The sequence below is a fragment of the Typopeltis vanoorti genome, chromosome 5 (assembly GCF_054136105.1).
Source record: "Typopeltis vanoorti isolate ZY-2024b chromosome 5, IOZ_Tvanoo_1.0, whole genome shotgun sequence".
NCBI classification, from domain to species: Eukaryota; Metazoa; Arthropoda; class Arachnida; order Uropygi; family Thelyphonidae; genus Typopeltis; species Typopeltis vanoorti.
Window position 1 is genome coordinate 161,210,989 of NC_143553.1, and position 27,395 is coordinate 161,238,383.

At 35.5% G+C, this 27,395-nt stretch overlaps 1 protein-coding gene across 1 annotated transcript; it reads right to left on the reverse strand.

Annotated features, from left to right (window-relative positions):
* Positions 1-12,743: 12,743 nt before the first annotated feature.
* Positions 12,744-19,386, reverse strand: LOC150107009 (lysozyme c-1-like). Its single transcript, XM_090392886.1, has 5 exons — positions 19,219-19,386; positions 18,768-18,859; positions 15,945-16,008; positions 13,549-13,624; positions 12,744-13,056 (listed from the first exon to the last, which is right to left on the reverse strand). Exons 1-5 carry the CDS (start codon positions 19,346-19,348, stop codon positions 12,990-12,992), a joined length of 429 nt encoding a protein of 142 aa, XP_090249012.1. The 5' UTR covers positions 19,349-19,386; the 3' UTR covers positions 12,744-12,989.
* Between the last annotated feature and the right edge of the window lie 8,009 nt (positions 19,387-27,395).

Here is a 27,395-nt window from a genome sequence, read left to right on the forward strand (position 1 = left end):
TAAAAGTCAAGTTTGCGCCTGCAATTGATGCAAGTCTAACTGATCCCACAGGTAGTGCAGGAACAGGGCAACTCGTGGCAAAGGTGGAACAAGCTCCGATCACTAATCTTAATATTTACCTTTAATGCCAAAACACATCTCCAAAAAGGGGATGTATGATGTTTTGTATTAAAGGCAAGGGGCCACTACCCAGACCGGTTTCGACCTTTATTGAGGTCTCGTCAGTGGGAGCTAGGCTTAGAAATACCAAGATTTAGTAATACAGATACTGTTTGCTTACTTGGGAAATGGAGTAAAACCAGGTTTAAAATTGCTTGGTATCTTTAACATATATTTATACCCAAGGTAAAAATACTTTCTACATTTATATCTCCTCCAGAGATTTTTATTTAATAAGGTTAAAACACCTTATGGTAACTTGTTTTGGCGAAATACTTACAAGCTCTGTATATATATATAGTTTTTAGTTTTTTCGGCATGAAACTCGATGGATTTCGATCCGAGTTTCGTACCCGGCTATAAAAACATATATATATATATATATATATATATATAGTTTTTAGTTTTTTCGGCATGAAACTCGATGGATTTCGATCCGAGTTTCGTACCCGGCTATAAAAACATAAAGGAATTTACCATCCCCCTTTCTATTAACATAATCGCTGGTAAAATAGCATTTCGGCTTATTAAATGTGTATTTCTATGTTAATTCAGTCCGCATTGCGGTCGTTTATGTCAAATGTTTTCGGAAAATAAATTTAAGTACATATTACATAATTAAGTTGAATTAAGTAAATGTTTGTCACTTATTTCTGTTTGAATTACAATATATACGACTTGACCAAAAATTATCGAACAGATTTAATAGCTTTCGATAACAAATTATAAATCTAAGGCAAACTATATCACATCTTGGTGATCATCGTAAGTGGTACAGGTGGTATCATCTCATAAGTGGCGTGACTCAACTGCCAAAACATATGTTAAAATGAATATAATAACAAATTATAAATCTAAGGCAAACTATATCACATCTTGGTGATCATCGTAAGTGGTACAGGTGGTATCATCTCATAAGTGGCGTGACTCAACTGCCAAAACATATGTTAAAATGAATGAAACTTCTGAAAGTGACGAATGCAATATATATACTGAGGGAAATAGAATAGCAGGAAAAGTCGGTTATTTCTTTTTGCACAATATGTACTTCAGGGATTGTAATTGTGATCAAAATAGCACGTTGTCTGAACAAACATAAACGTAGAAATTTTTTTGCGTGAACTTCATTATTAATATTTTATATACGATTTTACACAAAGTGCACAAATTAATTAGATATATTGCATTATTTTAGTATTTTTAAAAATTCATTTATTAATTAAATTTCCACTCTACTTATTTTATTTATAATTTTTATCCGAAATTATTACTTCTCCTACTGACTTATGAAAATTCCTCAGGAAGAGATTCAACACTCAAGGTAAGTGGCCCTATACTTAATTGAATCGACAAGTCCTGATGTAGAGACTGATAACTTCTCATCCACTGCCTGAATATCCCATAATGCAAAGCACACTTTATTTCGGAAGTATATATTGCTATGCATTATGGGAAGTGTCATTACACAGACCGGTTTCGACTTTATTAAAACTTTCATTAGTTCAATATCCTCAAGATTCCAAAAACTCATGAATGACCTAAAAAAAAAAAGAAAAAAATTCAGTCTGAAACGTTGTGCCAAAGCTCAGGCCACAGACACACCAAACTCAGCTTTGTTTACACAGTAGCAAGTAAATAAAAGTCTATTAATATTAACATCAACACTACATGCAACACTCTTTGCCCTCTATACATAGAACACTTCGAAAGCTAGCGTCCCAATTCCTACAAACATAGGAAAATAGTCCTTATAAGGACTGGCTTAAAGGGCGAAACAAGAATGCTTTTCATCTTCCCCGTTATCTGTAGAGGACAGTGTAGGGATAAGGTGTTATTGAGCAATTAAAGCTCTGATCATGGCAGGAGGGTAACAGCAATAGCCAAGCCTCAGTTAGAACTTCATTGGCTACAGCATTGCCATCCATTACCCTCCAAGGGTATTAATCTTAATCACCACATCATACGGTCGATTAACTCCATTTCACCAATACGAAGATGACAATTGACATTTATGTCTTTAGGGGAGAAACAAAATGCTTTTCATATTCCCCGCTATCTGATCTGTTGTGGTTACAGTGAGGGTAAAATTTATGAGCAGTTTGCTCGCCCTGAATGGGCATGGAGATTATGCATCGTTATAGGAGGCTAATATAGCTTTGAGTCTTCTATATTTGAATATGTCCGTTGGCTCGTATGCTCCAGCTTGCAGAACCAAATCGTTGGGATGTATGGACGTCTTTAGGAAAAGCTTGTATGCTAAGGATTGTAGAAAAGATCAAATATAGGGAATATTTGTGTCTCTGAGGAGTTGGCTGTTTCTAACATACCACGGGGCGTTCAGAATCATTCTCAAGCACTTGTTCTGCACTCGCTGTATTTTGATAATATTAGCATTAGAGGTGTGGCTCCAGGCCGGAGAGGCATAGGTGATTATAGGACGAATCGTCATCTGGTATAGTTGCAATTTGATTCTGTTGTTGAGCTTGCTATTTCTGTTAATTAGCGGATAGATCTGAGCTATGGCTTTAGATGCTTTTGCGCAGGCAGACTTGATGTGTTGGTTGAAAGATAGCGTTTTTTTTTGTCGAGAATTACACCTGGTTAATTTGTTTCTGTCTGCCAGGGAATTAAGTATTGAATAGTAACACATCTCCTGCTGGAGACATTGGCCTTTTTGAGAAAAGATCGGCTGAGCTTTTCAGGGGTTGACTTCCAATCTCCACTTGGAGAACAAACCCTCCAGCTTTAGGAGGTTTTCTTGAAGCTTTTTTTTAATGAAATGGGTCTGAGAGATCTGGTTAGTATTGCCGTATCATCCACATACATGGCCAAAATGGAAGTCATCGGATTGTGTGGGATGTCTGACATGTATACAGAAAACAGCAATGGAGCCAGTAGAGATCCCTGCTGCACTCCAGCAATGATATGGCGCTGGGACGATGTAGAACCGATTATTTTAACTTGCATTGATCTATTCTGAAGAAATGAATGGATTAGATGAACAATTTTTAGTGAGGTACCGGCTTAAATAAGTTTGTGCAGGAGTCCAAAATGCCAGATTTTGTCAAATGCTTTGGTTAGGTCTATGAAAACAGCTCCTGTGCACAAGCGCCAGTTATAACTGGTGGTGATGTATTCCACAATTCTGTGGATTTGCTGGGTAGTACTATGGTGTTGACTAAACCCAAACTGTTCTTTAGGGAGGATGTTTAGGTCATTTACTGAGGTTTGAAGTCCTGAGAGGATGTCTTTCTCCGCAACCTTACCCAGATTGGAGTTGAGACTGATTGGACGATAATTTTGTGATAGGTGTGGGACTTTGCCTGGCTTATGTATAGGAATTACATCAGCCAGTTTCCAGGTGGAAGGAAAATAGTGAAGTCTTAAGATTGCACTTATTATACTGGTCAGGTGCTCTACAGCTTTTCGAGGCAGCAGCTTGATCACCCTGTTTTAAATGCATTTCGCCCAGGAGCTTTATTGTTCTTAAGTTTTTTTAATAATATCATATAATTCAACAGGTGTTGCGGGTGCAATATTTTCAGCACTGGTATCTGGGAGATTTAATGCATGCCTGACCTGTCTGTGGATTTTAACAAGTGATTGAAATTTAAATTGTTATAAGAAGGTTTGCACTCCTCCTCAAGATTCCTTAGTATGACTTCTGCCTTATCTGCATCTGTGTGGACTAAGCCCTGGTTTGAGATTATGGGGGCTCTGTTTTTATTTTTGATGTTTCTCAGTAACCCCCAGATAGATCGATCAATAGGTGAGCTAGAGGCTAACCTTTTATCCCAAACTTGGTTTCTGTGAGTTTTTGGGTCATCTCTTACTGCTCCGTTCAATCTATTAAGCACTGTATTGTCGTGAGGAGCGCGAGTGTTACGAAATCTCTTGCTAGCTCTGTTCGTCTCTCTGATCAGGTCCATAATATCCTCAGGCAAACGACCAGGCTTGGGAACAGGTTTGTGGAAGGTTGCAACCGTCGTAGGGGACTTAATCTGTTGGGCGAGGCTAGTCACTGCAGATTCCACATCTTCTGGTGTGCATATGTGAGGGACAGGTCCAATTTGATCCCTAAGTGCTTTAGACAATCTCTCCCACGATATGCCTGAACGAGAGGGAGGAGACAGGCATTCTTGTTCTCCCAATTTCAGAGGAATTGGGTTGTGATCCGACGACAGCTCGTTTAGTGATTTAAGGCTGTACTGTAGTTTAATGTCTTGCAGGATAGCTGTTTCCAGGAAGTCAGCAGTGCCAGAGGTACTGAGATGAGTTGGTTCGGTAGGTCCAGCCACAACAGCATAGTTTGATCCTGTGTAGCTAGAAAGGGTGCGACCATTTTTATTGGTAGATTTACTGTTCCAAGCAGGATGTTTTGAAATGAAGTCTCCAGCGATGACGACCTGTCCTTTTACTCCAAGGATGGCATCCAGATCTGAGGTCAATAATGTCTTTAATGGAGGGTTGTAAGCAGAAAAAATTTAAGTTTTCGAATTGAGTTTGTGAAGATATTAATTCCTGTGATTTCGAGGTTGGAGGTTGTATGGTTGGTTATTAAATGATGACTGATATAGTTTTTAATAAGGGGTGGCTGTACCTCCACCTCTATACCCAAGGCTGTCGTTTCTGTAAATCTGATACCCTCTGATTTTTAGAGTGTCAGCAGGCCTCAGGTGAGTTTCATTGATTAGAAATATATCTGGGTTGTATCTATTATTGAATTCCTGGATTTCTAACAGTTTATTTTTGATACCGTTGGCATTCCAAGCAATAATCCTAAGTGAATTTGGGGCGAATTATTTTCCTATTCATCAGAGAGTGCAGATAATATGGATTGGGTTTGCTGTAAGAAACATTTTGTAATACTTAGTGATGGATTCGAGTTGCTGAAATCCTGCAGCATGTTTGCAAATGAAGAGGTGATAATAGCTGATAGATTTGAATGTGTATTATTCAGGTTCTGGGTTTGTACTATCTGTTTGGAGCAGACTACAGCAGCATATGTTCTCGCTTGATGTTGAAGATTCATTTTCTTAAGGGGCTCAGTTAATGATGGGTGAGCACCTGTTGTCATGATCTCACTCTTAGAGGATTGAGGAGCCTGAGCGTCAGGAACTCTCGCACTAGATGACGAGGTAGATTGATGATTTGGATCGTTCCATCTGTTTTTGTGGTGATGTATACACCCTCTATAATTAGCAGGGTGAGGACCACACAGTTAGCGCACTTAGCAGGGTGGATTTTGGCCTGGCACAGGTGTTTGTCGGGTGATTCTCGCCACATTATATGCATCTGAACTGAGCTTTGCATAGCTTCTGGGCATGGCCAAATATTTAGCTTCTGTGGCACTGCCCAGACGATGCTTTCTTTCTCAATGGTTCTGGAGTTATTTTGAGCCCACAGATTGATTTTAGATGTCTTTGAAATGTAATGAATTTCTACTAAGACTAAAGGCATAGGTGTGTTATTTGATCTAAACATTCTATTGACCTTTATGGGAGGTAGATCCCCTAAGTTAAGGTCAGTAAATATTTCATCCGTGTCAATATCCTCGGAGACTCAATGTAGGACCACTTTCAGATTGTTTTCGGAGGCAAGTGAAAATGTGTGATATTGAGTTCCTCTTGCGTCCAGTTCTTTTGTAAGATTTGTGTAATCAGCCACCGTGGTGGGCTGAATTTTTATGCCCTCGTCTATATTTTTAACAGATGTACAACTTATTTGTAAGTTAGCCATGATGGTTCTTAGTGTTGTTAATCTCTGCTTTTCCCTTAGGATAATCCGTGGCACATTTTAATTGGGGGGGGGGGGCAGTGGTATCTGAAATGAGAACATCCTCGTCCATACCAACATCATTTGTTGGCTCAGCAGCGAGAGTTTTTCTCTTCTTACGAGCGTGCATTTCTTCTTGATCAGAAGGATTAGAGGTAGAGACACCTAGATTGAGTTTTTCCTCCATTTGAGGAAAGTCTTCATTTTCCTCAACGTCGACTTCAGGTGAGGAATATAAGTTTAAGTAGCCGGGCCAATCCCGTTCAAACCTTTTGAGAAGCTTTTTAATAAAAGTGAGTGCTAGCCTTTTATCGAGTCACTCGATAATGATGTCGGGGTCAATCATGCTAGTAGGCCATATGAGCTTGAACTTCTTTTGGAGTTTATCAATAAGTACAAGAGCTGGATCTTTATCGAGCAAATCAGTGAATACGTCTAGATGAGGTACACTCATATCGTTTTAACGTGTGAGCGTTAATAAAAATTCTGCAAACATTTCTGCCAGCAGAAATTTTTGTAGAATATCCCGCAGCCGCAAAGGTCTGCCAGCAATACCAAGCGTACGCTAAAGAAAGCAATAGCAATTAAATTACATCTAATCAAGGTCTTACCTTGATATTTCACAAAATGAAAAACGCTTCGAATTCATTCTTTCACAATCTCTTATGCGCAACTGCTATCGGCCATTTTTTCTTCGAATCTCCCAATAGGAAAAGTTCTTAAGTTCTTAACAGAACTGGGCGATGGACTGAGTCCTTGACTCTTTATCCCGTCATCTGAATAAAGAAAATCTGTGTGGATGGGGTATTATCGAGCTAAAAAGCTCTAGTCATGGCTAGGTAACGGCAATAGCCGAGCCTCAGCTAAAACTTCATGGGCTACAGCATTGCCATTTGTTACCCTGGAAGTCCTAAAAAGGACTAAGATCTTTATCTCCATCTCCCAATAGGAAAATTCATTGATGTAGTTTTCATATATTTTATTTTAAAATTAAATTATAATTATAAAGAAATTATATTATTAATTTTATTTTATTCCTGAGTATAAGGACAAAGTTTCCTGACATTTTGTGAAGACTAAGGTATTTATATATAGAAGATGAAGACTTCATAAATGCATTTCGTATGGCTAGCAATAATACACTACGCAAGGAAGCGGTGCTTTGCATTAACAATATACTAAGGAACTGATGTGAAATTAGTAGGCTCTATATACATGTCGCTTGATCATGAAGATACTTTTGTGTGTGTTTATATTTAATTAAATCAAGAATTTATTTAAATATAAAGAGCCAATAGGCTTCATTTCGGCGATATAAACATTATTTAAATTAAGGGAATATTAAATCCCGCATTCTTTTAAAACCGAATAAGAAACTCAAAGATTGGAATCAGAGAGTTTCATGCGAATATAGTATAATAAACTATCAAATATCGGCGATTACTAGGGTGAGCTAATGCAAGTAGTCCTAGTACGTAGTACAAACTCGGAGCAAAGGTGGTAAAGTTCTGATCTTTATTCTTGGTATTTTCCATAATGTAAAAACACATTTCCTAGGAAATGTATGCTGTTATTTTACTTTATGGTAGGAAGTCCGGTTTCAGCCTTATGAATAAGTAAAGCCGTCCCTAAAAATTCGGACGATCCCTAGGCCACTCAATTGTGGGCGAAAGACCGTCCATCTCAGCGTTGGCTCCACTCATTGATGACCTTCCACCCACCATCACCACCACCACCGAGCAGATCCGCTCATATTCCGAAGAAAAACATTCACCGACAAAGCCCCTCACCGTGCCGTGCCAGAAAACACTTTCCCCAGAGACTCAAATTGCTCTCTTAAAGCAAAAACCTTAAGAGAGCGAACTCATAATAGTCGCCCACCGGTTTCAGCCTTTTTTTTTTTTTGAATGTTAAAGTGAAACGGGCTCTAAAAATAAGACGATCCCCCAACTCTGCGTTGTTCCACTGAATGACAGGCTCACCCCGTCACCGAGAAGTACTTCTCAGTATTGGCTCTACCCAGTGGCAAGCTCACCCCACCACCAAGCCGAGCCATAATCTCAACGGTGGCCCCACTCAGACACAGGTAAAAACCTATCCACAAGTAGTGCCTCATGAAGCCCCCACCGTTTTCAGCCTTTTTTGAGGCTTCATCAGTGAATAACTAGACCAAATGAAAAATAATACTAAAGATAGTCTTTATAAGGACTGGCTTAAAGGGGCGAAGCAGGAATGCTTTTCATCTTCCCCGTTATCTGTAGAGGACAGTGTAAGGATAAGGTGTTATTGAGCTATTAAAGCTCTGATCATGGCAAGAGGGTAATAGCAATAGCCCAGCCTCAGTTAAAACTTCATTGGCTACAGCATTGCTATCCATTACCCTCCAAGGGTATTAATTACCTTCATCCTAATACTAAAGATTATAGCGAAAAGAATTTATATACTCTGCTATACGAGTTGTCAAAAAGGTGCATTCATTAAGTTATTTAAATATAAAGAGCCAATAAGCTTCATTCGGCGATATAAGATTTATTTTAATTAAGGGGATATTAAATCCCATATTGTTTTAAAACCGAATAAGAAACTCAAAGATTGTATCAGACCAATTCATGCCGAATATAGTATAATAAACTATAAAGGTATCGGCGATTACTAGCGTGAGCTAATGCAAGTAGTCCTAGTACGTAGTACAAACTCGGAGCAAAGGTAGTAAGAAAAAGTTGGTAAAAGGTGGCATGAAACGCTCTGATTCCAATCTTTGAGTTTCTTATTCGGTTTTAAAACAATCTGGGATTTAATATCCCCTTAATTTAAATAATTTAAATCAAGAATTTACTTTCTTTTCTATTATAAAATTTGAGTATACCTCCTTCCATACAGTTAGCGTAGTGACTTTTCTTCCGAAAATAATACAGATAATCTTATTAAATATTTGCTTATTTTTTATTGTTTGTCTATTACATTCTCAGTGCAGAAATAGAGAATTTCAAATATCTTATGGTTTTCCTGACCAAATTCTTGATCCGGAGTGAAAAGTGCATATTTTTGGAAATGCATCAATTGATGAATATATCTCATTTCTTGTCTGTTGACATGCACTTTAGGGTTTTATTATTATTAATAATAAACACCAAATTTATTTCCAACTCACAACTCAAGATTTTTCTAATTCCCTCGAATATTCTATCGCAAACTAGATGTGCTGCAGTCTACAGCTGTACATGTTTCAATAATGTTTCAATATTGGAATACAGTGAGTTGGCATAATCAAAATAAATATAAAAACAGAGTAAGACTCACGGTAAAACTTATTTATTGTGGAATCTTCGCTTAAATATCATAGGTATCTTCAGTACAGGGTTATAGAACGAAAATCAAACAATAACATACATTTCAGGAAAGTGCGACCTTAGTAACTGATGTAAGCCAACTGAAACGGCCAATAATTTTCTAACACACACGCAAGCACGCATGCACGCATATTGAAGTAAAAACAAATGCTGTTTTACCAATACCCCTAACACAGCATAGCCTATTTTAACAGTTCATTTTTCATTCTGATTTAAATGAAAATGGTTTCTGAAATTCTTTTTCTTCCTTCTTCAACTTTGTTTTTTCTCACTCTTTATTCTAAGATATAAGTTTAATTTATACTCTTTATAATAATAATAAAAAAAACAAAAAAATTGACTTGTTTCAGCTCCCTCTGTTGTCGGAAAGCAATGTGAGTTTTATAAAATATCACCAATTTATAATTCATTCAGCGAATAATCAAACTACTTGAGGTGTACATTTGACAATCAAAGATATCCCAGTCTAAAAGAAGATTGAGAAAATTTCTCTCATTCTTTTTCTTTATTTTTTAATACTTTATTTTAATATAAAGTATAGTTTTTAATATATAATATAGTTTACGTATTTAAACTATGTTTAAATACGTAACTGAAAACTCACTTTTGCTTACTGCTCCCTCTCGTGTCGAAAACCGAAATGAATCTCAAAACGTATTATGAATGACAAATCTATTGGGAGTGAAAATAAAACTAATTGCGGAAGAAATTTGACATTCGAAGATATTCTAGTAAAAAAAAAGGTCTTGCAAAATTCGGTGGTCATAAGAAATCAAAGATTTCAATTTCCATAGTGGACAAACAAACATTGTGCCTTACTTATAATTATTTTCAGATAGACGAGAGGAATAATAACCATGTAAATCCACATTTTTCTCCGAAAATAACTCATTTAATGATTAGACACAACCATATATATAAACATTAGTCCATAGGATTAAAATTTCACAATCAAAGATATCCCAGTCTAAAGGAAGATTGAGAAAATTTCTCTCATTCTTTTTTCTTTATTTTTTAACACTTTATTTTAATATAAAGTATAGTTTTGAATATATAATATAGTTTACGTATTTAAACTATGTTTAAATACGTAACTGAAAACTCACTTTTGCTTACTGCTCCCTCTCGTGTCGAAAACCGAAATGAATCTCAAAACGTATCATGAATGACAAATCTATTCGAAGTGAAAATAAAACTAATTGCGGAAGAAATTTGACATTCGAAGATATTCTAGTAAAAAAAAGCTACTAATACTAGCTACTAATACCAGAATATTAGTAGCTAAATAGATAATATATTTATTTAGCTACTAATATTCTGGTTCGCAGCTGGCAATAAAACAAACAAACATATTTTAAATTTGTCTTCCACCTGAGAAAGAGATGTTTACACAATCCGAAAACATGGGTTTTTTTCAAGCTACTTCAGACCTGCAATAAACGGTGAGGTGAGGTGATCGTATGCATTGCACCACATTCCCCGAAGCGAAGACAAACTTCCAGCTTTGTCATCACTTACAGAACGACTTCTAAAATGCCAAAAAAACTGTCAGCTTAAAGTGGACTGTCATTGGTTTTGTGGACAAATGTGCACAAGAATAAAGCATGGCATGCAAATTCCAGAGATCAGATGAACAGTGACTTCAAAGAGTAGTATTCGCATCCTTATAGAAACATCACGAAGTTCCCATAAAATAACCAAAGAACATGTAAGTGCTATTGAGATGAAAGAACTGTTCTGTAGTGGAAGTGCTAACGAAATCTCCAGCCCGAAACGAATTTATTACAATAAAAATTCATCTTTACAGTTCTACACCTTAATTTCAGTTCCTGCAAGAGAGTTGATCGATACATTAAATTGGGTAACTGTGCAATTTTTGCCTTACAAAGTTACTTTTAAACGGAAATTGTGTGTGTCCGTGAGCGAGTGCATAAATGGATATATATAAATGATCAATGCAAAGCGATTGTTGCATAATTTTATGCAATGAACATTTTTATGCTTGATTATCATACAATATGAAATGAAGGAAAACTTTTTAGTTTTAACAAGAGTACTAGGGTGGTCTGAAAAGTTCTCGGCCTCGACCATAGATGGCAACAATATAGGCAAGATTTTTTTCAAAGTTGGTACACCTGTCATAAGCATCAATGTAAAATTTCAAGTCATTCTATCAAGTAGTTTGTTTTATACAGTTGTCTGAAGCAAAAGTGTTATAAAATTCTTCGTAAAAGAAGGTTTAACGCCAAAAGAAATTCATTCGAAGTTCAGAAAAGTTTATGGACTCTCTTCTCATTCGTTTTCGACAATTAAGAAATGGGCTGCCGAGTTTAAACGTGGCCGTACCAGCCTTGAAGATGATCCACTCACGTGAAGGACGTCCAAAAAGTGTAACAACACCAGAAATCATTGCTGAAGTGCACGATATGGTATTAGATGACCGACGAGTCAAAGTGCGTGAAACTGATGAGACTAAAGGTCTTTCAAAAGAGTGTGTAGGATACATTTTGCTTGAAGAATTGCATATGAAAATATCATCGTTATAATGGGCATATATTATTATTCTATGTATGTATGTAGTGATTTCTTAGAAGTTTATCTGCTTTCTAAAATAAGGAATCTTCAGTCTTCAACGTTGAAATTTTTCAAATTCTGAATTTTAAAAATTACAAATTTTTGTGTGTGAGTGTGTGTTTAACAAAGTGTGTGCATGCTTCCTCCGCTAATGGCTATCTCCTACTTATTTATAAAGAACTATATAGTTAAAAAAAAGTTATGTAACAAACGGTCAAATACCAAAATAAAGGAAATATCAACCAAAGAGTTATCAGTAAAATGATAAACACAAAACATGTTCATTTATTACAAAATATATTTTATTTAGAAAGTCCATTACATCAGCAAACACAATAAAAGGATTTAAAAAACTTTCAAACTTCACTACCAATAAAATATAAAAAAAAGAATAAATATAGTATATAATTCTCATGTATTAAGATTAAAATGTTATTATAAAATGACAAATATTAATTACTGAGATAAGAGCCAACAGGCTTCACTTCGGCGAAGTAAAATTATTCAAATTAAGTGGATATCGAATCCTACATTATTTCTTAGCCGAATAAGAAAGTCAAAGAGGAAATCTATCTAAGAGTTTCATTCGGCATGAAACTCTTAGATAGATTTCTACCAGAAAAACTACAAAAGTTCGGCGAGTCCAAGCGTAAGCCAACACCTGTTTCAATGCTAAGGCAACTCGTAGTAAAGGTGGAGCAAGTGCCGATCACTGTCCTTAGTATTTTCCCATAATGTAAAATAAAACACAACTCCTAGGAGATGTATAACAGCATACATCCCCTAGGAGTTGTGTTTTATTTTACATTATGGAAAAATACTAAGGACAGTGATCAGAACTTTCTCCACCTTTACTACGAGTTTCCCTAGCATTGTACTACCAGGTGTTGGCTTACGCTTGGACTCGCTGAACTTTTATTATTTCTATATTCGGCATGAAACTCTTAGATATCCTATCTTTGACTTTCTCATTCTGCTAAGAAATAACATGGAATTCGATATCCACTTAATTTGAATAATCACAAATATTAAGATTATGATTGCCATATATAACTGAGTTATCTCTGGTAGCAAATGTTGTAAGTATGGATGTCATCTGTAACTATGGAAACAAAACCATGTATCAAGAGTTCAGTATCTGCATCCTTTCACATAGTGCTTAACGTTCTTCCCTTTACATTTGCTTATCCAGGCATACCTAAGAAATAAAAATAGGAAGTAAGACCAAATGGTCAAACTACTTAAACATGAAAAAGAATAAACAGTAAAATAATGAAATTATGTCCAAATCGACTAAGTCTGTGAAGCTACTCTAATATTCTTACGAACTGTTTTTATTCTCTTAATGGTACATATTAAATTTAACAACAATGCAGCATCTTGGATTTAGAACATCAACAAAGGATTATGGCGATTAAATGCTATCATTGGGTAAAAGAGCTTAAGCCGAATTATTCAGAGAATAACAACGTATGCATAGTTATTACTAAATACGCTGATCCGGCGTATTAAGATAGAGTTTCCTTTCTGATCTTAATCCATTTTTCTTAGAAATGAAAATAATACTGAGTTCCCTCAGTATTCTATTACTTATATATTTTATCTTAAAAACAGTGGAAAGTGTGTTGAATCTTCTGTAGTCATCAATAAAAATTCTAAGCCTCACTTAAATATAAAAGTTATCACTCACCATGCGGAAAACCCATGCCGGCCGTAAATTTTCTTTGCGCATTTCATATCGTCATCAATATTGTCATTGCGAAGATCTGCAGAACAATAAAATGGTAGTGAAATATTTTAAAATGTCACTGATTTCAAACATAACTCTTAATCAAAAATATTTGATGTGAACGAAATTTTTTTGCGAACATATCACACAAACATTAAAGAAATCATTCAACCAACATAGTGGCAGTGATGACATGTTCGTGAATAGCAGGTTGGAAAGTTTTATTATGAAAAATTCCAATTGAATAATTTTACTTAATGTATTTTCATGTGAAAATGAAAAATAGTTTTCATTATAGGTCTATTGTAGTTATTATAGCAGTACAAGAGAGCCTGATAGTAATAGGAGAAAAAAAAGCATTATGAAAGATAGAATGAGTATGAGTATAAATAGTATGAGTAAAAAAGGCCTGATCTTTTTTAATTATCATTTATCGAAAAGTTATTACTTTTCCTTTTTCACCAGTCTCATATAGCGGAACAACAACGAAACAACAATCCAGCCTTGAGATAGACTTCTCTGCTTGGGATTGCTCTTGCAGTCATCGCTGCAGTGACCGTAAGACCACAGTGAACTAAGAGGATGGACCCATTTAAAAACCTCTCGTATTAAAAACGACAGACTTTTATGTCTCTCTGGTGAATATAGCATAATGTGGGAGGTCTCAATCAATGGCCAAATTTCTGGTATTTCCAAGAATGTTTCTTTCTAAATACAAAAATCTAAGTGAACAATAAAATTTTCATATTCCGATATTGTACAACATTTGTATGTTATATTGCTGGTTTTCAAATCCATATTTTCCTAACTTTCCATAAATGGTATTTATCTCATTAATTACAAAAATCGAAATTCTCTTCCCATTGCTGACAGCAGGGAGTACTGAAAAAGAAAAATGAAAGAAAACTGTTCTGTTACAAGTAATGGAATTGCCAACAATTTTTCCATGCAGGGCAAGCAGGCAGCTGTAGAATGCATGTCCTACTCTTTCCAATCGGTAGCAGATGTCACAGATTGGATCTCCCATATTAAAGTACCTCTCTTTGAAGGAATTTACTGGATGGCGACATTTTTAATTTTCCAATCAAGATCCGTCCTGTTCAGATATCCTTGGAATTTTACTTAGGTCACTAAACAAAATGTTATTGTTCAGCTGTGGAAGTTCGTGAGAAAAAAGGTTAAAGATTTCCTTTTACCAGATTTCGCTGAAGTTAATGGAAAGAATGTCAATGCCTGAATGCTGTAGGAATTCTTGATGTAAAGAATAAAGAGTAGAACATTATTCATTTACAAGAAACATTATTCTTGTAGGTCTTAGACTTAAGCAGAGAATGCTGTAGTATTGAGGAGCAATCAGAGCTCTGTGACCATCATAATCATTTAATTCCAAATAGCAGGATATGAAATCATTAGTACCGGAAAAGGTCCAATATTTCATGTATTTTTGAAGCTATATTTGCTTAAATAGTATTCTTACTTCATTTTTAACTTCACAATAAAATAAGAATAATACACCATCATTACAAATAAGGATAAAAAGGTTATTTGAAGAAAAAAAAATTCAGGAGAGTTAAATAAAATTTAATTATAATGTATTCACACACCTTTTCAATTACAGAAACATAATAACTTATTGATACATAAGGAGGTTTTCATTAATACATTAGAATTCCAGAGGATAACAGATGGCAATGCTGTAGCCAATGAAATTTTAACTGAGGTTCGGCTATTGCCTTTATCCTGCATTTATGATCAGAGCTTATAGCTCAATAACCCACCATCATACATTTTTTTCCCGCAGATAACGAGGATTATGGAAAGCATTCTTGCCTCACCCATCTAGCCAAAAAAATTTCAATTTCAATTAAAACATAATGAAAAACGGTTTTATGTAAACCAGTAACAAATTTGATTCATCTGAAAATTGGCTTTTTTCTTTTATTTATATTTATATGTAAGCAGCATACGAAAAGAAAAAGAAAGAAAAAAAAAACAGTTAAAGCAACATAATCTTTACAAGGTGCGTCTGTGAACAAAACGCGCGCACGCACACACACAATATATATAATCTGTTTTTTGTTTTTTTTTGTTTCATGTACTGATACTATATTTCTAATATAAAGTAATTTTAGATTTATAACCATTTGGACATCTTTAACTGCTTAATGTTAAATATTAAGTCTAATTGTAATTCGTCCCCACCCCTTATTTTGTTCTAGCAGGTTTAGGTTTAGTGGCGCGTGGGGAGTATAAAAGAAAACAGAAGTTAGCGCTTTAGTATTCAAAAGTATGTGCTTTAATTGATTAAACTGCACTTTAAAAAAAAAAAATACAAAAATCCAGCAGGTGGCACTTACCAGTACACTTCACATTGCAGTCATTATGAGGGCCTGGGGGTGAACACCAATATCGGTCATTAATCTGGAAAAAAAAATTACAAGATAAAATACTTACACTGAATATTTACCCTGTTGAGTAAATACTGTAATGTTGTAATGGAGAGTAAATTACATAATCTCTCATAATCTTTGATTAAGGAGCAGCAAATGAATCGCATTAGATTAATCAATGTGGTGTCTTCAGATCAGACCGAAGAAAGGATTCAAGGACACTACCGATGTCTTGAATTTAACAGAGACTCAAAGTGAATTCTTATATGTAATTGACAACTAGTTGACCGTTCCAAAAGTTTTTTTTCTACAAATATTTTCTACAAGAACATAATGAAGGATAACGTTCATTATGTTCTCACCCTAAGGATGTTCATTTTATTTCGAAATCTCAATTCTAATCCTTCAGCCATATGGCTGGTGAAGGTAGCTTTATGCCACCATACTAGGAAAATGAGTATGAGCAAGGTGGTTTCTCGTTGCCTTCCTTGCCGTAAGTATATTTATGGCTGTAGCCGTGTGTGCTCACAGGACCGGTATACCTGTTTTGAGGCATGAAAAATCCTTGGTGGAAAAACCCTCCAACCCCGTATGAGACCGATCAACTCACTTTTCGTCGAAATAGACTAGATAAAGGTTCCTCACGTCACTGACAGGAATCGAACCCAGGTCTTTCTGACCAAATGGCTTCGTCTATACTGACTGAGCTACGGAGGCTCCTCATTTCGAAATGATATTTGTTATTTCGATAAATGTCCTCTGATGCGTGTTCATTTCTCAAAGGGAATAGGCTAAGGTCTTTTAGCCTTAATCCATGTTCCGATTCCTTTCCTAAGCCACTAATCAATCGAATCTCATGGCTGTGACTACCTTTAGGAATTATAAAAATGTTTACAAAAAAATATTTTAATATTTGCCAATATTTCAGTCTGAAACTAACAGCCTATCTTCAGTGGCTACATAGGAACAGTTTTAAACAAGGTGGAATACCAACAATTGGTCATTCAAAAGTAGAACGAGCAGCGTGATGTTACATTACTAAGCATTAAAGAGAGGGAAAATTTCATCAGAGTGATGACTAAATTACAGGTATTAATTCACAATTTCATATAATACTTTTGAAAGTATCGACACCCCTGCATATATATATATATATATATATATATATATATACAGGGTGTTCGGGATAAATTTGACAGTTTCGTAAGGAAAAAGAAAATCTTCTTTGTATCTATTAAATTTAATGAATTGACAAAAAAACATTACAGTTACAATACTATCAACAAGATTTACTCAAAATAACCACCATTAGCATCGATCACAGCTTCAATTCTGCTTCGGAACCTCGAACAAGCTGATGCTACAGTCTCCCTGGGAAGGGCCGCAAAAACTGTTTTAATTTTATCCATTAACTGGGCTTTTGTATTACTGGAAGTGCGATTGGTGTCTTTTTCAACTGCGCCCCATACAAAATAATCCATGGGGTTAAGGTCTGGGGAGTTTGGAGGCCAAACATTTGGACTGGTGAAGTCGTAGAAATTTTCAGACAACCATTTTTGACTTTTCCCAGAGGTGTGGCAAGGGGCCGAATCCTGCTGCCATACATACGGCCTACCATTGGCTACCCTTGTTATCCAGGGCTTGACTACAGTTAGCAACTCCACGAACAAAGCCCGAATTCCAATGCCAGGGTTCTTCAACACCTGTTCCTGCAGATTTGCGAGGAATTCTGCTGTACGAACGCAATCAGATCGTCTGCTAGGGATCTTTCTTCTTGCTACATCCTCGTAGTCACCATTGCAAGTCTCTAGTTCATGCCTGATTGTTTTTACTGTATTCAGGGAGCATTGGGCAGCAGTCGTAATATCCTTATTTTGATGGCGGGCACGAATCATCATGATACAAGTTATTCTCTTCCATGATTCAGGTGGGTTCCAGCTATCCATCCTTTCTGACATCTTGTATATGAATGGAGAAGGGTCCAAACTTTTAAATGAAGAGAAGTGTGTGTTAATACATGTAACTTACGGAAAAATATAATTAATTATAAATATGTCAAATTTATCCCGAACACCCTGTATATATATATATATATGTGTGTGTGTGTGTGTGTGTGTGTGTGTGTAAGGCACAAAATGCATCCTTGATAGAGTACGTGCATTGCAGGAATCAACGCTGCTGTTATTGATGGTCTGCTCTCCACAACGGCAGTAACAACTTCATTCACTTGTTGTAAATTGATTGGTTTGCGACCTCTGATAGACGTCACTCCTAACGGTCGTCTCATTTCTTCAAAACGACTAAATATTCGTCGCAGAGCACACGGAGATTGTGGACCTTGTCCACATTTGTTCAGGCGACGAAATTCACAAACTGCAGCAACAGCATTGGAATGTTCAGGTAGTACAGCTTCACGAGCAAAGCACGTTGGGGCAACGTTAGTGCCATCACTGTCGACGTTATTAACAATCAAAATGAAGGAAATATCCACCTTTTTGAACCTTCTAGGCACTTGCCGAGTTGCGTGGTACGCTTCTTCTATACATAAGGTGTTTACAATTCCCCTAGTGGTGAATTTTCGAAATGTGTTTTCTCTCTCTCTCTCTCTCTCTCTCTCTCTCTCTCAGGTATTGCTTCCATTTGACGCACAATGTATTTCTGTAAAGTGTCGCAGCATTTGGATCACTGGATAGAATTTCTTAATATACTTAATTTTCTTTATCTGCAAATTTCATTTTTAGATAAAGAAAAAATCCCATAAACCTACAGGTAACAGTGAAGAATAAATACCTGAAACAATCCATGGTCCCGGCTTCCGTCTCTGTTTCGACGCGAAAGGGCCCTTGAATTGAAATTACTTTCGTGCTTTACCAGACAAACAACTGAAAATAAAAATAAAAAAAGAATTTCTTTTTTCAAGAATTTACCAAATTCAAAGAATTTGAAGTTGTTAAAGCTAAGTTTCTACTTCAAAAACATAAAAAGTAATACATAGACTGCATATGTTTAAATAAAAAAGACACACATAAAATTAAAGATTAATTGTTTTCCATGTTTCGAAAAGTTACAGCAGTTCTGAATAATCATTGAATTATTTGATGTTTGCAGTTTTTATAACTGAAGTGAGTTAGGAAAAATGCGAAAAGTAAAAACAATATGAAAGCAACCACAGAATCACACACAACAATTATGATAAGATATAGATAAGAAGTTACTTGGAAACGTTAAGAAATATACTTACAATCAGGGATCAGGGACCTTTGGAAGCCGAATGATGCCAACTTTTTAGCCAACTCACATTGAGAAAACTTCTTTCCCGATACCAGAATGGAAAGTCCCAAAAGACATAACACAACGCACTTTGCAGTCATAATACGATATTCTTAATTTACTACAGTGGAAGGTGCAATGTTACTCCTCTCGCCTTTCTAGTGACTGACTTCCGTGTCTATATCGATATATATACCGCCCGAATGTGCAATTTTTGTCTCCATTCGCAACTTGACAGTTGATGACACACCAACCAGGAAGAAAGATGGAAAAAACCCAACAGAGCTGAATCGACAGTCGCGCAACTCCAATTTCAGGCTTAAAAATACAACTGTGTAAACACAGGCATCAGATGTCTGAATAAAGTGAAAGAAAACATTAATATTGATATTCTCGTTCCTTTTTAAACGGAAACACAGATTGTCTAATCGGAAAATTCTCCTGAAAATTTCTATAAAGAATGGAAAATCCTCATTGAAATAATGCACCTATTTCAATGAGGCAATCTCGTGCAATACCAGGGCAATCGTTGAGAAGTTACGCGTTTGAGTATTAATAATTCAGTGTAAAACCTCATTTGCTTAAATTAAACGCCAGGACCTACAAACGGGTGCTGGTGTTTTATTTGCTTGAAAAGACGAGTTAATTTATCCAACTTAATTACGAAATATTGACCAGTACTGATATTAATAACATTAATTTTCTATTATAAATTATATTTCGAACCAACGAATTATGTAGTTGTGTATTAAGTTCTCTCTCTCTCTCTCTCTCTCTCTCTCTCTCTCTCTCTCGCTCTCTTTAAGCTGATGTTTGTCTTTTTGGGTAATATCTTTGTCTTGATTAATTATCTAGTTCGAAATATGTTATTTATTAAGCATACTGTCCTTTAATTGTCTTTAAATTCATTCATTATTCTGAAAAATTACACAAACAAACAAAATTACAAAAAAAAAAAAAACCCGTATTAAATCATATAATTTCCAATACTTAAATTGAATTTTAATTGGAAAAACATCGTCCAGGTGCAGGGATACCACTACTAGATAATAACCCTGCTTCTGATTTAGTAAACAATTAAGGAGAAACATTTAGCCACCAATAGTGTCAATGGATTTTTTGCGTACGAACTCTAAATACTTCTTTTGAGCGATAGATTAAAATTGTCCAATATGGATTTTAACCAGCATAAGTGTAAGATTATTTTAGGTTGTGTCATTGTCCAGTAAGAGAGCCCAAATATGCTTATTGTTCGTGTCTCGCACCTTTTCTTATTTTTATTTTTATTTTCCGAACTTTGCACTGAAATCTGTGTTACTTACTATAGTCCAACATGTAGGACCAGAACAAGATTAAGTCCCAAACGATAATCTTTGTTATTCAACTCCAAATTCATTCGCTGGTGTGTAGCCATGCTGCTAGAGTGCCCTGCAATACACGCAAAGAAAGGATCTGTAAATCAGCACGAGAGTTCAGAGCTTCATAAGTCCATATAACTTTGCTGACACCTGAAGCAGCTAGAAAAGGATCCAAGTTTGATCCCTAAATAAATCCAGGATACGGATATCCAACCTCGGCCGCTGTACTAATACTAATATACTAAAAGTTTATAACTTTTCATAGATTAGATTCATATAAAAAAGAAATTGTCGATACTTAAATTGGTTAATATCTATTCAGTGGTTTTATGATGGGAACCTATTACACTTTTTTTTGTTTAAAACAGAGTACTGTCACTTTAAGGTTGCCGCTTTCGACAACAAAAAGATACAACAGGTGGCACCACTAGTTTCTTCTATTTTCGAAAAGTTCGGTTTCATTTTGGATAGTGGAAATATTCTACCACTATGCATTTTTCTACAACTAAAAACAAATCTCTATTCCAATGTATGAACCAACTATAGATACCTAGGCGTCTAGAACCAAAATTATAACACACTTGCTCAACCACTGAAAATGTCCTTGTAAAAAGAACAACATACTGGCAAGAGGCAAGATCTACGCTCAGGAGATTATTAGTGTTCAATCAACTGGAGAGCTGATAGAGTTGTGGAATGTGTTTTTGGAACTTTCACATTTACAAAGGCAATCACGCCTTTTCCTTTAGAGAAAACTGTCTGAACTCTGTGTGAGATATTCCACTGTATACTCGGGTGAGTAAACCACTTTGTAAACGGCTCAACAGAATGAAGAAAAGAGCCTGGTTTTCCATTAAAACGGAACCACTTCTTTCTGAATCATCTTATGTTTCAAACGCCACCTCAGACGAAACAAAAGACGTATGATGCTACTCCTGAATGCATTCTGGAAATACAGATCGGAGAAATTAGCCACAAATTATGCACTCTTTACCGAGACTCTTCACAACGCTGGAAAAGAAGAGGCCTTTGACACGTTTTGACTGAATTATCGCAAAACTTCTGTTTTCAAACAAAATATAACAAGAGCAGTGCAATTGGCAAATGCTCTCATTTTCTGCAGGACTGGACAGGAAAAAGAACCCTCGATCTCGTAATACAGAATCGGAAATGGAAATTCATCAAAACTCCACTGCAGAATACTAGAAAATTCTACAATAACACAAACTGCCATTACAAAAGCATTTGAGAAATAACTACAGTTCAAAGAAACCAAATAAAATCCCATGAACCCAAATTCCAGCCTTTGTTTTCTGAAGCTTTTTTGAAATAGTGCCTAGTAAAATTGTAAACCGAAATTTAACTCAAAAGAGTTAATTCGCGCTATGCCGATAACGTGTACCAATAGCAAATTCTTCGCCTTGCTTTAAGCTTCAGCTTGTTGCGTCTACAGTACCTCGGTGCATTCATTATTTTTTCGAGTATTTTCCCATTTACATTAAATTTACATCTGACTGGTTCTTTTGCAGTTTAGTAATTGAAATAAAACCACTGTCTCCTAGTATAATCACAACAAAACTTCAAGCAAAAGAAAAATGTCAAACAATTAAAATAATCCAAATATATGCACCAAACAGTAACCATTCAAAGGAAGAAATAGAAAATTTCTATGAAGAACTACAACAGGAAATAGATAATTCCAAAAATAAAGAATTCATGATAGTGAATGGAGATTTTAATGCTAAAATAGGGCAGTTCACAGAAGACAAAAAAGATGTGATGGAGAAATTTGGATAGGACAACAATCAATCCACTTCTGTAAAGCAACGATCTAATGATTGCAAACACATTGTTCTATCAACGTCCTAATAATAAATATACGTGGACATCCCCAGGTGATAATATAAAGAATTGCATAGACTACATCATAAACTATATCATAAACAAACAATTGAAAAGATCAGTAAATAATGTACGAACATTAAGACACTTTGATTTCGACACTGACCACGAAATATTAACTGCCAAAGTGAAGGTAAAATTCATCAGGAAAACCAATATCAGAAAAGAAGAAAACATCAACCTATCAAAACTAAAAGATAGCTCAAGCAGAAGTCGATTTTTAGAACAGATGTGCTTGAAATTAAAACCCTCCATCTTCCAGACAGAACAGCGGAAAATACTGTCAAGGAAAAGAAACAGTGTAATCAATTGGAAAAGACACTCTAGGTACCAAACCCAAAATAAACAAATAGCGGATAATCCAAGAAATCCTAGTTACAATAGAAGAAAAAAGAGAGGCCAAGCTACTTTTAAACCAACAAAACAATGAAGAGAATATAGAAAAATACAGAGCACTAAAAACAAAGTTGATAACCTATGCAAGAAAAAGCCAAAGGAAATGGTTAGAAGGAAAAGCTAAGAAATGACAAGAAGCATACCAACAAAACAACCTAAAAGTCTTCCATAACACTATAAGAGAAATTATAAAGGAGTTCTCAGCAAAAGCAGTGACAATGATAAACAACAAGATGACTGAAACCGGGAATATTGACGATATAAGAAAAATCTGGTCAAACCATTTTAAGACTATCTTTTACCAAAGAAACAAAACTACAATGCAAAAATAGAAGAAAATAAGCACGACCCAAAAATGTTACAAGAAGGAGTTAGATACGCAATAAAACAGAGAAAAACGATAAGCACCAGGCATTGATACTATCCCTACTGAACTGTGGTCATATGGAAGCAGCACATCAATAGAATATTTATCAACCCTATTCAATAAAAGACTACAAACAGTAGAGATCCCAGATGACTGAAGAACTGGAAAGATCATCCCAATATACAAGAAAGGAGACAAAACAGACTGCAGAAATTACAGACCAATCAATTTACTCTCCTACCCCTATAAAATATTCGAAATAATTATAAAAATAGATTAAAAATACACCTATGAAGAACTGATAGCCATAGAACCAGCTGGTTCCCGAAGAATCTATTCAACATTAGACCAGATTTTCACATGGCACCAACTAGCAGCGCTCAGCTGGGAAGACCATAAAGAACCATATATTGTTGTTTTGTGGACTTTAAACAGGCTTTCGATATCATTAACAGAGAAATCCTTCTTAAGGTTCTACTAGAAAAACCTATTGACAAATATACGAGTATAATACAGTTTCTGAAAAAATATTAATCTAAGACAAATGCAATAATTAAAAAGGACACACTCACAACTGAACCCACCGATATCCAAAAGGAGTAATACAAGGATGCCCATTATCCCCATGCCTATTCAACATGCATCTAGACGAAGTTGTAAAAAGGCAATAGACCATGAGCATGGAATCAATGTCAATGGTTTAAACATAAATAATATGAAATATGCGGATGATCTCGTCCTTATTGCAAGAACCCTAAATGAACTACAAAGGTTGATAAACAAGCTAAACGAAACCTGTAAAACATGTGATATGACAATAAATATACAAAGACAAAAGTGATGAAAATAGAGAGCAACAGAACTACCATTTCAGCCACCTAAGTGGACAACAAATAGAACAAGTAGACAACTTCATATATGTTGGATCAAAACTAACAGAAACAATACATGAACTCTAAACGATCAAACACAGAATAGCGATAGGATGGATCACCATGGGAAAATTACAGAAAATCTGGAAAACAAACAAGATATCTAAGCAAGCCTAAATCAAATTATATGAAGCAATAATTATACCAACAGTCATCTATGGAGCAGAAGCGTGGACAGTTAAGAAAAGAGAGGAGAAAAAACTGTTGGCATTTGAAATGAAATGCTTAAGAAAAATAAATAGAACAAGTTGGATAGAAAAACAACAAACAGCACAGTTAGTCAAGAATTATAAAAAGAAAATAATAGAAAAAATTAGAAAACAATAACTGAGATGATTTGCACACACCGTTAACATGGACGCAGACAGACTTCCTAACGACCTAATCAATACTTTTCCAACTGAAAAAAGAAGACTCAGAAAACCAAGAATTACCTGGTTGAAATTAGTAAAGAACATCTCCTGATGCAGAACATAAAGAACTTTTTCGACAGCAAGGAATAGAGAAGACTGGAAGATCCTGCTCAAGAGAAGACTTAACCCATCTTAGACGGAGGAGAAGAAGAAGAAGAAGAAGAAGAAGAAATTGCATCTTAAAACTGCTGCATGTCTCTTGAAATTTAAATAATTGCTTTTGAAGATCATCTTCATCTTCTGCAAGTAATACTACGTCATCTGTATATCCAACCAAATTTGAACTTTCTTTTTTAATTTTTATTTCATTTAATTTCTCTTTCTTAAATTCTGTTATTACTTCGCTTATTATTATGCTAAATAAACATGGATTTAAATAATCAACTTGTCCAATCTCTTTCCTTATAGGTATTGTTGTGTATTTGTGTTCTGACATCACACATTCACTTGCAGCTGTATATTTCTTGATGATAGCACTTTCAGGACATCCTCTAATCTGATTCTGTCGAAAGCATCCTCCAAGTAAATGTAACACATAAATATTGGTTTATTTGCGTTATTTGCTTTATAACAAATATACATCAATATACGATCATCCCTTATGGAATCCTTGTTGTCCGTCACTGTAATTTATTCTTGACTCTAATTCTTCTTTGGTAACTCTTGCACATATTTTTAGGGTGGTGCATAAGTTTATTCCTCGATGGTTTTTGAGTCTTATTTATAAGTCATATCTTGTTATTTATATTTGGCTAAATTAGTTTTACCTTATAAACGTTTATTAAATGCAATTTTTAGGTATAGTATTGCACTTTTATTTCCTCACTGTTCCAGATATTGTATTTTTCAGTTTGTTTCAGTTCCAGTGCTTCTTTAACGCTTGTTTTCAATTTTTCCAATGCGAATCTATACTTTTCTTCATTTCTGATAATATTTCTTTGAAATCGTTCTTTTAGTCGATTTTGTTAAAGTATTTTAATACTCTGTTCTCGTAATAACTGAACATTAAATTTATTGAGATGAATTTCTTTATTTTGCTTTTTTGATTTATTTGAGTTGAAATCTAAATTTTTCCATCAGTAGTCCATGGTCACTTCCATTGACTACAGATGTTAGATATCTGTCTGTACGGTCCAGCTAAATCTTACGTTGTTTCTACGAGCGTATAAATTTTACATTACATAGGCGGTTTTTCATCCCTACTTGTTCCCCTTTGATATGGCCTTAATACCCAGTGTGTACCTTCTGGATGTTTACACTACTGGAATACATCGCCTGTTCCCTGTCTCACTGTACTGATATAGCAAGTAGAATAAATCCGTAATTCAATGCTTGGTTTTTTATTTTAATTTAAGAAACATATAAAATAAAAATATAATTCTTTTAATAATTTTAATTTTAATATCGACTGAAATTTTAATTTTGAACTTTTAAAATTTATTATTAATATCTTCATAAACCTTTTATATATATACATGAAGTACTAATTTATTGATGTTGAACTGAAACATAGTGGGAAGAGATTAATACCCATGGAGGGTAATGGATGGCAATGCTGTAGCCAATGAAGTTCTAACTGAGGTTCGGTATATTGCTGTTACCCTCCTGCCATGATCAGAGCTTTAATAATAGCTCATTAACACCTTATCCCTACACTGTCCTCTACAGATAACGGGGAAGATGAAAAGCATTCTTGCTTCGCCCCTTTAAGGACTATACCCCTACACTGATATAGTCCTTATAAGGACTATATCCCTACACTGTCCTCAACAGATATTGCTGTTACCCTCCTGCTATGATCAGAGCTTTAATAGCACAACAACACCTTATCCCTACACTATCCTCTACGGATAACGGGGAAGATGAAAAGCATTCTTTCTTTGATTCGCCCCTTTAAGCCAGTTCTTATAAGGACTATATCCCCACACTGTCCTCTACAGATAACGGGTAAGATGAGAAGCATTCTTGCTTCGCCCCTTTAAGCCAGTCCTTATAAGGACTTTAGTGGGAGGAGGCAGGCGGTGAATTGATCGACCGTGAGATGGGTGATTAATACCCTTGGAGGGTAATGGATGGCAATGCTGTAGCCAATGATGTTCTAACTGAGGCTCGGCTATTGCTGTTACCCTCTTGCAATGATCAGAGCTTTAATAGCTCAATAACACCTTATCCCTACACTGTTCTCTACCGATAACGGTGAAGATGAAAAGCATTCTTGCTTCGCCCCTTTAAGCCAGTCCTTATAAGGATAATTGTGGGAGAAATTGTCTAAAGCGCTTAGGGATCAAATCGGACCTGTCCCCCACATATGCACACCAGAAGATGTGGAATCTACAGTGACTAGCCTCACCCAACAGATTATTAAGTCCGCTATAACGGTTGTTGCACCTTCCACAAACCTGTTCCAAAGTCTGATCGTTTGCCTGAGGATATTATGGACCTGATCAGAGAGAAGAACAAAGCTAGGAAGAGATTTCGTAACACTCGCGCTCCTCAGGACAAATCAGTGCTTAATAGATTAAATGGAGCAGTAAGAGATGCACTTAAAATTCATAGAAACCAAGTTTGGGATAAAAAGTTAGCCTCTATCTCACCTATTGATCACTGTTGTTGGATAGTAGAAAGTTCTTTCTGTAGATAATCAAAAGTAGAACAATTAGTTTTGGCTCTTCTGATGAGGCATTTTATAATTCCTGTTTTTTGACATGGATGATGAGCTGATTCTTAATATAACGACCTGAGAACGTTGGTTTCCTGTGTACTTTCTACAATCCAACAAC

Excerpts from the sequence above, each read along its gene's own strand:
- LOC150107009 (XM_090392886.1), bottom strand. The coding sequence starts at position 19,348 with ATGACTGCAAAGTGCGTTGTGTTATGTCTTTTGGGACTTTCCATTCTG. Across the intron at positions 13,625-15,944 it reads CTGCAATGTGAAGTGTACTG|ATCTTCGCAATGACAATATT; the intron begins GTAAGTGCCACC and ends ATTGTTCTGCAG. Across the intron at positions 13,057-13,548 it reads CGGCATGGGTTTTCCGCATG|GTATGCCTGGATAAGCAAAT; the intron begins GTGAGTGATAAC and ends TTTATTTCTTAG.